General features: G+C 41.7%; 1 protein-coding gene across 3 annotated transcripts in view; it reads left to right on the forward strand.

Moving 5' to 3' along the window:
- LOC111580372 (tetratricopeptide repeat protein 28) overlaps positions 1-13,615 on the forward strand; it is a 179,127-nt gene that overhangs the window by 107,260 nt on the left and 58,252 nt on the right. For all 3 annotated transcript variants that reach the window (XM_023288096.3, XM_023288097.3, XM_023288099.3), the window contains 2 exons: positions 2,770-3,042; positions 4,952-5,082. In XM_023288096.3, coding sequence (XP_023143864.1) covers positions 2,770-3,042; positions 4,952-5,082 — 404 coding nt within the window. The remainder of the gene's footprint in view (positions 1-2,769; positions 3,043-4,951; positions 5,083-13,615) is intronic.

Below are 13,615 nucleotides of genomic sequence, written 5' to 3' on the forward strand. Positions count from 1 at the left end.
GCTAAGAGTCCACTGAATGGTAAAATAAATATATTAACTTACATGCATGGTTAGCAGCTTACAACATTCCTCTCTTGCATCATTTACAGTAATAAACTTTCATATTTTTCATGGATCTCTGATATAACAACATGCGATCTGCCATGTTGAGTGGAAGAAGAATCTTTAATTTGAATAATTTCAGTTTTCTTTACTCCGCTTTGACAGTAACCTGAATTTCTTTGGGTTGTGGGCAAAACACAAATGTTTCTCCCCTTTCTGATGTTTTTTTTAAATACCAGATAAGTAAGTTATTAATCAAGAAAGCGAACAACAGATCAACTAGCAAAAGTTTGAAATCAAACTCAAGATTTGAAACAATGCAATTAGCATACATTTGCTGCACTTTAGGATGTATGGTATGCAGTATTTCATGTGGTAATGCCCCATCACATTTCAAATTATACAGTGAATATTGAACTGAAGCTTGCCTTGAAAATATTCTATTACAAATCAAATGGTATTTGCAGTATCTTTCCGAGAAATCGTTCGGCCCTAATCGAAAATGAAAATAGTTACAGCCCTATTCTTCAGTTGCATAACTAGAAAAATACATGAGTGAGTCACATTGTGTGGCATTTTCCTTCATTACAAAGAACATGGATACTGTAGTTTACTTTCAATCAGTCTCACACGCACCGTCTTGCTGCCATAAATGTTCTCTAGCACACCACACCGATGTTAAAAATCAGTTTGAGTAATCTTTGCTGAACAGCAGCAGTGAACAGCTATACACAGAAGCTTTTTTGATTATGGAAGTGTATATTCCTGATCTGTTTTTACATGAGGTTTATGTCTGGAGTGGAAACCAGCAGACTTGGTGCTGCTGAGTGCCATAGGCAAGATGGAAAATAAACGGCTTGGTTTTTGCATGGGATTTTTTCCATCTCCTGTGTTTTTCTTTTCATAACCACAAATGAACACAGTAAATCCAGCTGGCTATAGAATTTAATTTGTTATTTGTAACTGAATAAATGGTGGGTGATGGGTATTGTATTATACTAGCTGCTCACATATAATGAAAGATTAACATTTAAAAACATATTTAAAGTTTTACAGTATTTCATATCCTCACCAGTCGAGTGCAAGAGGAGGAGTGCATGACTTATATCTTTATTCACATGACATGGAATACAGAATACATTGGAGATATGTATTCCTGGCTGCAGCTACACTGTCACCGCAACAAGGTGTGGCTCTGGCTGCAAAACTAACATTAAAAAGGCTTTTCTAAGAAGGCATGAGAGAAAAAAGTTGGTGGTGAAATGACTCTGTTTTGACTTTCTATTGTTACCTGAGTGCATGTCAATAAGACGAAGGTTGTAATTCTTGCTTCACATCTTGATACAAGGCTCAGCAAAGACTGGCATAAGCATTTGCTTGTGCACCCGTGTATGTGTGTGACACAACGCACTCGGGTGTTGTCATAACTACCTGTTTACGAATGCAGCAGTCATGACACCTTTTTAAAAAAGCATTCTCTCAGCGTTTGATTTATGACTCAGCTCTCGGTGTCACTCTGAAGGCAATTACAAGCCATGAATGGATATTATGTGCACGCACCGTCTCCATATGCACGACATTCTGCCAAGCGCTGGAACAGAAGCGACGCTCTTGAAAGAGCGTCATCAGTTATGCTTCTGAGTGCTTGTGTGAGGATGCATCTCACATTGTGTGTGTGAGTGAATTAGCATGTGTGTGGCTTTCTAAGAAAAACTGAGTCGGTTCAGAAATTGTGACTGTGTACTTGTTGTGCCTAAATGTTTGTCTGAGCAAGTGAAACGTTTCGTGAAAGCTCGGGCCTTTTGATGAAATGCAGACTGCACACAAGGCCACACAGTAACACCATGCATGCTTCTGTAAAGTGATTTGACCTAATTAGTAGCAGCTCTCTTCAAAATATTTGCAAATACGGAGCCATGACAATTATTAATTCCCCAGATAGCGTCCTATGCATGAATTCAAATATATACACAGTGGGACATGGATGCGTCAATAGACACAAAGACACACACATACTTGGGCATGCCTTCCTTGCCCCCTCCTTCATGTGGTTTGATGCTGGTGTCTGCCAGAGGGCTTTGTAATCTGGAGGGGCTGTGGATCCCAAATCCCACGCGGCCCACCATTGATTTATGTCATTGTGTGCATTTTCAGCCTCTTCAGAGGTCACCTTGTGCGTCTCCTTTGCTCTGCATTCCTCCGCTGCTGCTACTGTTGTGCATTAGCTGCATTCATTCCCCCGTCACTCTTTAAACTCTATCTCTAAACCTCGTCATCGGTCTCTTTTCTCTCGCACAGCCCTTATCGCCTCAAAGAAAAGGCAGAAATATAATTTTGCTCTGTGGTTTGTAAAGCCAGTTGCCCACAATTGTCTAAACTTGTGCCATTTTTATGCAGCACAGTTGGAAAATGTCTGAGATTACCCCAGTGAGAGTGGAAGAACAGAAAAATGGCTCCTATATTGAGTTATTGTTAAATTGTCAGTGAAAGCCGTCCCTCAGTCAGGCTACAGGCTATGCTTATCGAGGCAGACAAAACACAACCATTACTGGAGAAAAGTAGAATCTGAATTCAGGCAGCAGTCACCTTTGTCAGCGTTGGTAAACGCTGTTACTGCAATCAGTGTCATGTGTTACTGTCAGCCACCGTGTCAGCACAAAGTTATGTTTTTGGCATATTTTGCAGTCTGGTTCTAATCTCCGTCTTACTCGTGTCCTTCCTGCACAGATTCTCTCGAGCCCACCTATCAGCAGCTGCAAAAGATGAAGCTGGACAAAAGTCCATTTGTGGTGGTGTCTGTGATTGGCCAGGAGCTGCTGACAGCAGGCCACCACACCGCCTCTGTTGTGGTGCTGGAAGCCGCTTTGAAGATCGGCACATGCAGCCTCAAACTACGCGGCTCCGTCTTCTCGGCCCTCAGCAGCGCCCACTGGTCCCTGGGCAACGCAGAGAAGAGCACCGGCTACATGCAGCAGGACTTGGAGGTGGCCAAGACCTTAGGTAAGATGCCCTGGCTGGGGAGGAGGAAATGCTGTTATAGCTTTAACTTCTATTAACTCAATCATCTGTTAATTTGTTGATTAGTTTTGTAATTAATCGCAGTCACTTAGGGTCTCAGAGTCCAGTATGACATCGTGGAGTTTTTTCAGTTCAAAATCCAACCATATTCACTTGTCAATGCCATAAAACAGAGAAAAGTATCAGATTTATACATCCATCCATTCATTTTCTATACACAGCTACATCTTTTTGTAGGGTCGTCGGGAGTACCAGATTCTAACAAGATAATGTTTGGCATTTTTGTTTGATATACTGTGGAAAGTAATGAGTAAGAAAATTCATTTCAGATGGTGACCAATTCACAACCACATATTTTTGGCTCTAACGGTAACGTATGTCAGGCAGTTCTTCCAGAGTGAAGTATGTGAAGAACCATTTGATGGATTTTCATTAGATTTTGCACGGACAATACTGTTTTAGGATATTCCCTTCCTTTGCATCTAGTCATTCATACACTCATTTTTCTGCAAATGTGAGACATTACAGTGACTGTTGTAAATATTATGTCCAGTCAATTAAAACATATTCACATTTTAAATGCAAGTATAGCATGTTACTGTTAACATTTAGCTATGTAGAAGCGTCACTGTGCCTAAAGCGTAGTCTTACATGGCATCAAGTCCAGATGTGGTCTGTGGGTGTAAGTCATCACTTCCCCTATGTATTTAAATGGTGTAATTTCATTAAGTGCATTTACTTAAGTGCTGTACTGAAGTATCATGTTAAGGTAGGCAACTTGTAGCTTACTTGAGTATTTTCATTTTATGCTACTATACTTTTACTTCACTAACTTTGACAAGTATATGTTGTACTTGTATTGTACTTTTGGCTTTAGCTGCTTTTAACATGAAGATATTACACAACGGACAATAAAACACGTTGTTCCAATATAGCACATTATTAAGAATTACATCAATGGTTTGCGTCTTCTCTGGCCTCTGATGGCTAACAAAAGGCAGTGTGTGTCTACATGGCATTTCAGATGTCTATGAGCAGTCAACATCCCCACCAAACAGTAATCCTTTTCTCTAAAACTCTCACATGGTGTCATTTTCAGAGCTTTTTCTTCCTTTTAGCAGAATGATAAGGGGTACGTACAGACCATTCTCCAGAGAGGTCTGGCTATATGAGACCACACTGCAGCTTGCACAGCTGTAGACTCTTGTGTATTTTAATGAATTCAAATATAGTTTTTAGTTTTTTATGTCTCTTTGAGTCTTGCACTATAATTGAAAATGATTTAACTATGCAAGAAGTTGACACAAGTTTCTTTCCTCAAACATAGATGCTATTTACTGTAAGTATAGATTTGCTGTATTGGTAATAATATCGGAAGAGGGGAGATGGTAACACTGGGGAAAAACATAGGAAAGGTAAGATTGGGAAAAAAAATGAAAACAGAGAGTAGCACAGACTGGCTCCACTCTTTTCACCCCCACACATTTTGACACATGACTGGGCAGAGCAGCTGGAGATAAGGAGCTGTGGTTCTCAGGTGGAGCACAGAGACTTGCGCTTTACTTTGGCCCTGTCTGTGGGGCCTCTCTGTCAGGCAGAAATAATAAGGCTTTCCCCTCTCACCCTCTGGAGCATTGAGATCAACACTACCAGCTGTCAGGGAAGCCACTCTACTGTGGAGAACTTAGAACGGCCACTTTCCCTTTTAAGGGTGCAGTGGCATGTCAGTGGCATAGATGTGGTTCATCACGTCGCCGTTCAAGAGCGGCAGCGAGATGATGTGAAATAAACGCCAGTTGGTTTGTAATCCTGCAGGCTGCGCTGTAAATATTGTTTGTTGACTCTTTTCATTTCTATTCTCATCTCTTCTGGGGTTTTTTCCTCTCTCCAGGTGACCAAACAGGGGAATGCCGCGCTCATGGAAATCTGGGCTCGGCATTCTTCTCCAAGGGGAATTACCGTGAGGCGCTGACCAACCATCGCAACCAGCTGGTTCTGGCCATGAAGTTAAAGGACAGAGAGGTAAGCAGCATACATTCAGACTGATTTACAGCCATGTTAAGAAACGGACAGAGCAGGCTGGCTGTCATTGCAGAGGACAATGAATTGAGGTTGCAAAGTTTCTTTTTTTTCTGTCTCTCTGAGTCTCTTTTCATGTTGTAGGTGTAAGATTGTGCTGTGCCCAGCATTCCTCTTTTTTTTCTGGCTGTGTAGAGGGTGTGTGAAGGAGTCTGAAGGACACTGAGATGCTGCTGCTCTTTGTCTATTTAAAAAAGTGGATGTCAAGTTGGTGCAGGGAACAGATGAAGGTGATGGGGGAGGAAAAGGAATGTGGTGGTTGAAGGAAAGGCCAATGGAATAGCCTTAGCAGCTGGTTCACCTTATTATCAATGCAAACCATTTATGCAGATATTATGCAGCTGTTTATATGAAGCAGTAAAGCCCAGGCTCTGTGACATGTGCCTGTTTTTGGAATGCAATTTACAGAGATTAAATTCTTTGAGGCAGAGAGAGAGAGAGGAAGAACGTGAAGGAGAAATGAATTAGGCAGACTGATGCGCTTTTCTTACCTGTTTGGTGTCCTCCTTCTCTCCTCACTCTGTCTCCCACTTCTCTCTGTCTCGCTGGCCGACCTCTGTGGTCATTGTTGGGGGGTGACAGGTGCTTGTTCCAACACAATTCCCGTCACACAAGGAGAAGAATGGCCTCTGTTTCCCTTTCATTCCTTATCCTCCCCACCAGGCCGGCAGGTCTGCTTGTTTGTGTTGCCTGATATCAGGAGACATTTAAACAGTCCAGTCAAATGCAGCACAATGCACCAGGATGAAACTAACTGTTGAAGAATGAGGCCAGAAGTGCCCTTGACATCTCTCACTTGTACAGTTTCGGGATATTTGCAGTACAGAAGCATAATTATGAGTCTACAGACACAAGTGCCAAAAACCGCTGTCTTTTAATGAGGTTAGTGAGAGAGGTGGGTGAGAGACATAGAGGACACATGCAGCATCCTTCGTGTCTGGTCTGAGGGTTTGACTTTTCTGTTCGTAGTTGGCTGTGGAAGCGACTGGCTGTCCAAATGTCTAATTAAAAGCTTTAACTTTCGAGTATGTGTGCAAGTGGATGTGCGCTAAGCCCAATACTGCTCTCAATATGCAGGCTTATAAGAGTTTTTCTCCACATAATGACATTTAACTCTCAAAACCCCAAACAGTTTCAGGGTGTCTTTTTGCTGACATTTTTTTACTCACTGTGGGATCCTTTTTTCACGACAATATAAAGTCCTGCACCTGTTTGGAAACAACACAAGCATGGCCAGAAGTAGAGAGAAATGCCCTCTGTGCTGTACAGACTTAGACTTAGGCTTAAACTTCATTGTCCCTGTGGGGAAATTCCTTTCCACAGCACCATTCCACTTGATTTACCTTGACAGGACAGTACAAAAACAAAAAATAAAACAAAGCAAAAACCCGTTCTACAAAAACACTGTTCAACATAAAGCTGTTGTATATCATTGTCATAATGCCAGACAACATAAGAAAAGAAAAAAGCAAAAATAGAATTTTTTGTTCATTCATTTTATTTTAAAAAAGGGAATCAGCATGTACAGTGACTCTACATGCTGCCAATATTTTAATGTCTGCATTTTTAAATACATACTAAATACTCATTCTTTGTGTGAACAAGGTGTGAAGTTCAGCCAAAAAGTCAAACGCAAGGTGGCTTGACCAAACGATTAATTTTGATGTTGTGTTTTTTAAATGTAACATGTAGAATAACAGGATTTTGATGAACTAGCATGATCTTAAGCTAAGATTTGGTTGTTTTTCCCGATTCAACCAAAATGACATATCGGTAGTTAAAGGACCATCATAAAGTCGAAAATCCCATAAATCTTCCTGTTATTACAGTTTCTTGCTATGATAAATAGTGTAAATTTGCAGATTTTTAAAAAAATTGCATGACTTTCAAACCTGCCTGTGACTTTTGGGTTGCAGATGGTTGAAGACTCTGTAGAGTTACACAAGTAAGTCAGAATATCAGCCACTGAGGCTGCTCACACGTTGCTTGTTAGATGAAAACAATGTCCAAACCTCACTTACATACTTAACTCACAAATTGCAAATTGACCACTCAGGAGTACAAGAGCGTTCCGGGGCCTGATGGAGGTCACTGAACGCCACTAATAGTTGCATCATACACAAACGTCCTGATTGGCCCTGTACAGCCCACCCCACTGCCCCATGTCTCCTCTTGTTGATCTGAAGGCCCCCTAATCAGATTCATATGTGTGTCACACCACCTGGTCTCCCTCAGAACACACTGGGGCCTGGCGGAGAGCTCATTACAGCCAGCCTGATGTTTTTGTTTCTGATGTGGACTTTTTATCTGGCCTTTCTGAAGCTGAGGTCACTTCCTAGAGGCCCAGGGACAGGATGTTGTTTCTGACTGGATTTCCAGTGAGCGGCCTACAGTCTGTGAGGGCTGAGGAGACACCGAAGCAGAAAAAGTAGCACCGATTTCCAGAACTCTGTGATCCTCAAGAATTTGTACCATTTGTGAATTCAAACAACTCAAGAGTGCATTACAATTTTAGGGAATTTCCTGGAGACTTTAATTAAACTCTATATATATAGTGAAATGTTTGATGTTTTAAAAGGACCTGGTGGACCATGTGGCTTTGATATGATGCTGGATGTGGGTTTTGATTCTATTAAGTTTAAGGTTTTGATCATGAGGGTAGAAATCTTGGAAGATGATAACAGACACATTTAAATGAATACTGTGAAGTTAGTACAGCTTTTGTGAATGTGTAAGCATTTCAAATCTGGGGAATCAACTTAAATAGTACAAAGGTAAGTAGTAAACTGTCTAAGGTGTAAAAAACAATAAGTTTAAGTCAGGAAGACCATTACTACACTCTGTGATGCAGCGGGGCAGTTCAGTACAGTAGAGAATACGTATTACTATCAGAATAGTGAGAAAAAGGCAAGTCCTAAAGGAAAAAAGAATGGTTGGTCAGGAGTTCATACTACAGCAAAATAATCACCCCAAATTTTACAAGAAAAGAACTAGACGGTCGGCTTCTCCAGCTCAGTCTCAGCCAGACTTAAAATCCATCGCGTTTTGTGGGAACTTTGGCAACTGTCTTGGAATGAACTTTCCAAACAGTCTTTAATTTTTATCATAGAAAGGAGGCCGCGAGTGTGATCCGTCCTGAATGAGTTAACATTTATAGTAAATTTCAAGATTTTAAGATTGCTTTTTGTGAAATCTTTTCTTTATTTATAAGTACAACACACATACACACACATATGTAATGCACTCCAGAGCACCAGCCACTATGACCTCAATAATAAACATAAAGTACAATCATAACCTTTTTTACAACACCAACAAAAACTGAAACTGTGGAAGCTTCATAAAGTCGAATTTATGGCAGAACTCTCCAGCATCAGCTAATAATACCACTTTTAAAAGCAAATTCAGTTTATTGGAAATCTTATTTTTGTAGTTTTTAAGCCGTTATGCATTACGGATTATGATAAGATTGCAGTCATCAAGTTAATTGCTGACATCTGGGCATGTGGTGACATCATTAAAGACTAGTCAAGTAGCTCTGTGATCATACAAGTTATGAAAGAAGTCCCAAAGAGAAAAAAAAGGTCAAATTAGGGATGGTATAGGAATGCATCTCCCTGTACAGTGAAGAATTATAGCTTTTTATTACATTAAGGTTTTATTTACTTTTAGTTTCACCTTCAAATAAGGTAATTTAGACAATTTTGCCGACTTGAGGTTTACACCCAACAGATCATTTTACAGCTTCATTCAATGTAGCATTGCCACCATGTTCCCATATCTCAGCAATTACATTAGTGAGCACAGTGTTTAACCCACTAGAAATCCCACAAAATAAGATGCAGCTCTTATAAACTGATGGTTATCTCCTAATCCCTTAAAGGTGGCAATGTAATGTTTGTATTGCTGATAGTTAAGCCCTTTTCAGACATTGGGTATGCAACATTGCTGGCTGTTAAAGCAGTGCCATTCTGTTTTCAGACATAGATCACTTTTCCATTAATGTTCCTTCTGGTTTCATTCATGCAAAAGCACCTCAGTGACTGAGAGAGCTATGGTAAGCACGCAATCTTTGTTATTCACATAAGACTGGACAGAACATCAAGCATCGTACAATACCTAATTTTACACCAATAAACAAAGGACTCAATCAAAACTAGTAGCAGACTTTATACACTGTATAAATGCTAATAGCCCAGTTTAATTAGAATTTTCCTTTACATATGTGACAATATTCTAATATATACTTTACCAACTGTAAAATAAACATATCCCAATGTCTGAGATGGAGCTCAGAACTCAACCTGTGGGTTTCTGCTGTGCAACAGATGATAAACCTGCAGCTGATACACTGTGACTGTGTGTGTGACAATGCCATTGTCTGATGTGAAGATTAAACGGTGTGACCTGGACTGATCCCGCCTCCATGTTAGGGATCATTTGTAATTTCAAGTAATTAATGATGTGTGTAATATACATGCAAATCTCTCTGGAGACGTTCATATGGATCCTGTCCGACACTGCAGCTATCTAAACAACTCAGAGGAAACACTCCTACAAACAGCTGGGAGCTCCTGTTAAACTAAACAGCAACAAACAAACAAAAACTGATTGATTATCGGTGAGTCTCCTTATTCTGACCTGTTCGTGTCTTCAGTTTTCATCACAGTGAAGTTTAATTTTTTTGGACATTTCACTTTGTAGCTAATAGATGTGAAATTGTAGAGCAAAGTGAATGAGAAACGTGCTTTGTGATTTTGTCTTTGGTGCTATGTGTGATGCTTTTAGACAAATATTGGTGTTGAAATGCTGGAAAAATCTTCCCTAAATCACCTCACACACTTTGAAGTGCCGTTTTGTGTGTGTGTGTGTGTGTGTGTGTGTGTGTGTGTGTGTGTGTGTGTGTGTGTGTGTGTGTGTGTGTGTGTGCGTGTGCGTGTGCGTGTGCGCGCGTGTGTCTATCTGTTAATGTGTAGTTCAGATTTAGTTGAAAGTGACACAGAACTGTTACTGTGTCTATCCTGGTAAGATTGCCGTTGCAACTTTTGCAGTAAAAACCGCAGGGCGTTCAGTCAGACATGAAGCCGCACATTAAGTTGTTGTCAGATTAATGGAAATCAGCGCATGTCTGAAAAGAGCTTTATACCACAACTAACAGCAATTATTAGTGTAGCATAAAGCTTTAGTTTACCCAACAGCTACTAGTCTGTGCTTCAGGGAGAACAGTGGCCCGTCTGTGAAAAGGACGAGAGAGACAAAAACCAGGGATCCCACATGAATGTTCTCTATAAATCAAGAGGCAGTTTAGGGTCCTGTTATATCAGTAAAGATGCCATGCGTATATTCTCTTTTCATCTTTAATAACTAGGGGAAATCTTTGTGGCTCTTTATGGCACAGAGCAGCAAAGAAGTCTTGCAGAACTGTTGGCATCTCTCCTGTAGCTGACCAGTGGACACTAACAGATCACTGTGAACCTGAGCGGGACACTATAAAGATGAAGAACTGGAGAAAAAAAAGAAAGAAAACAAAACAGAAAAGGAGGCCGAGCTGGGGAAAGGCTCAAAGAGTGAGTGCTCTGTCATCCACGACTGGGACTGGGAGCTGCGGTCCAAACCAGTGAGGTCATTGGCTAGCGTGAAGTTAGTGTTTTTCTTTAGCTCGCTGACTTTTGGAAATATCCTAAGCAGATTTTCAGCTGTCATATATACTGCAGATAGAACATAAACTCACTCGCTAGTCTTTCTAGCTCTGTGCGTCTTTTCCAACTTTTGTTTTTGTCCCAGTTTCCACACCTGGCTTTATCCAAGGCCTGCCAGTAACCATATTTAACAAAGGCCTTCTCTGTCATTGCGAAACAAAGCTGTTAAACTAGGTTATTCCTCTCTGTGCTCCCTCTCTAGTCCTCTCTGTTTGTCTGTGACGTTTTCTTCTTAAATAGTAGGTTTAACTAGAAGGAGGTAACCCCTAATTTGGGGTGTGAGTATTTAGGAGAAACTGAGGCGGGTTGCCAGTGGTGCACTCTGTAATTATGACTTGTGTGATGTTAAAAAGAGTCTCTGCCGCTGACTCCCCCAACCCCAAGCTGAAATGGAAATCACAATCAGGGAAAAGTAAGACGGATACAAACAATGTTTTTTTCCATAGGCTCCGCAGTTCTACTTTGTCTCTTACCACCATTCTCTTTTTCAACTCCCGGGTTTATTTATCTAAGCTCTTTCTCTCTTGCACTCCATCTGCTGCGAGGAATTTACTCAAACTTTGCCCCTCACCCTGAAAGTGACACGGACTATTTCGTCACGGGTGTTTATCTGGCTGCTTGTTTGGCTGCTGTATGGATCCTACTGGACCCCAGCCAGTATAATGAGACTGAGGGCTGTGAGATGAGCCTCTAAATAAGGGTTGAGGTTGAGGGCTAAGTGTGGGTGTTCCTCTTGTCAGGGTCAGGGTTTGTCAGTGTTTGTCACCACTCTAGCAGAGGAGGGGATCATTAAAGAGTCATTAGTGAATGGACGTGTGCCTCCACTGCCTTTCCAGGGGCCCGTACTAATAGACGATGGCAGAAGGGGGAACTTGGCACCCTTGTCTCTTTTCTTTAGCGTCCGCTGATTAAGAGGGAGGATTTGGGGATGATTAGAGGGGCTAATTTAGCTGAAATGAGGGGTGGGGGCAGGCAGAGATGGGTGTCCGGCTAAATAAAAGGCAACACTTCTCCTGCTCCCTCTGCACACTTCATAAAGCAAGGTAGTTTGTGAGTGCGCTCAGCTGTTGATATTCCTTTTCTCTTAAAACCGCTATGAGCAGTACTACCCCGTACAGAAGTACTTGCTTCCTCACCTCCTGCTAGACGGAGGCGCAGAGCCGACCAGAGTCTACCAGCATGTCCAGCCTGCTGTGCCTTAATGACACACAGGCTCTCCTCGGCCCACTGGTTCAGAACTGCTTTACAGCAGCTCGCTTAGCCATGAATCAGGAGAGATGGACGGGAGGCATCAGCCAATGGGCCGTGACCAGAAGTGCGGAACGAGGATTGTGTGAATGTGTTTGCGTGTGTGTGTATGTGTGCATTAATGGGAGCACACATCTGTGTTCCCATATTCCAGTGTCATGTGCACGTGTCATGTCCTGTTCATGAGCCTGTTTGTCTTGGAACATTTCAGTGCAAACCGATATTAAACACATTTCTCAGAAGAATGCAGGATTGTAAAATGTGAGGCAAATCTGAGACAGTTTTTCACCCCGTCTAGGTTTGACTTGCTGCTGAGATTTGTCCAGCTTGCAGTATAATGTTGTATGTACTGACTGACACGACACGCTATTGACCCAGAATATAGAGCTCTTTGTGTTCGTGCAAACCACAGTCAAGGTTCATAGACACGCATTTTCCGTGTGTGTGTATGCACATGTATGCAAACGTGTGTGTTGGTGCTGTGCTTTTGCTGCATTCGAGGTGACGCAGCTTTGTGTCTCCCCCAGTGGAGCATTTGGAAGGCTGTCAGAGAGATGAATGACTGCCGCTATATCGACTACTGCTCTCTGCCGCCTCCTCCCTCTCTCCTTCCTTTGCGCCCCATGCTCTATTTCTCCTTTCCTCCACCCTTCTGCATCACCTCTACTTCCTTTCTTTTTTCTTCTTCCATTTCACCCATTCCACACACCTCTTTTCCCATTCTTGACATCTAATTTTTCCCCTCCTCTCAATCCCCGTTTGTCTTATTCTTTCTTCATTTTGCAGAATCGCAGACCATGTCACCATATTTTGCGGGAGAGTTGCCTTTAGAAGGAACAGACAGAATCTGCTTCTAAAGGATTATTTGCCATCATGGGCTTGACGTTTTAAATTGACTCTGCAAAGCTGAATGGTATACGGGCTCCTTGATTTACTGATTAAAGCATCGATACACAAGCATCACAAGCCCTGCTGGTAATGCTACTCTAACAAGACCTTAATCTAAACACTGCAGTGCCTTGTGAGGATTGAACTGCTCAGAGTTGGGAAGTTGAGTAATTTATCTTGAATATTACACCTTGTCTATCTTTTTCTCTCTTGCACCTCCAATCAATGGCAATACAGAGGGACAGATTAGATAACAAATAGGGAGTGACATGGTCACATGAGACTCCTTTGTGTCCTGGTACGCTGTTGTGATGCGCTATATGATTATAGATGGCAGCCAACAGACACGTAGATAGTGCTCATCAGAGGGAAGAGAGGATCCATCGTGCTTCTTGGGGTTTCCGCTGTGCCACAGGACACCGCCATAGAAATTTTAATCATTAGGAAAACCAAATGTCTGATCATTAATCTTGGCTGGGGGATTTGATGTCACATGGCAAGAGGGATGAAGACGGAATGTGCCAACTCATCTTCTATAGATGATGGGTAACGATAAGGGATGGAGCCCGATTAAAGATGCCAGCCAGTGGAACGTTGGTTCACATGCTTTGATTGAAATGCATGTCAGTGTAGCCAACTAA

This window comes from Amphiprion ocellaris, chromosome 6 (genome assembly GCF_022539595.1).
Source record: "Amphiprion ocellaris isolate individual 3 ecotype Okinawa chromosome 6, ASM2253959v1, whole genome shotgun sequence".
NCBI classification, from domain to species: Eukaryota; Metazoa; Chordata; class Actinopteri; family Pomacentridae; genus Amphiprion; species Amphiprion ocellaris.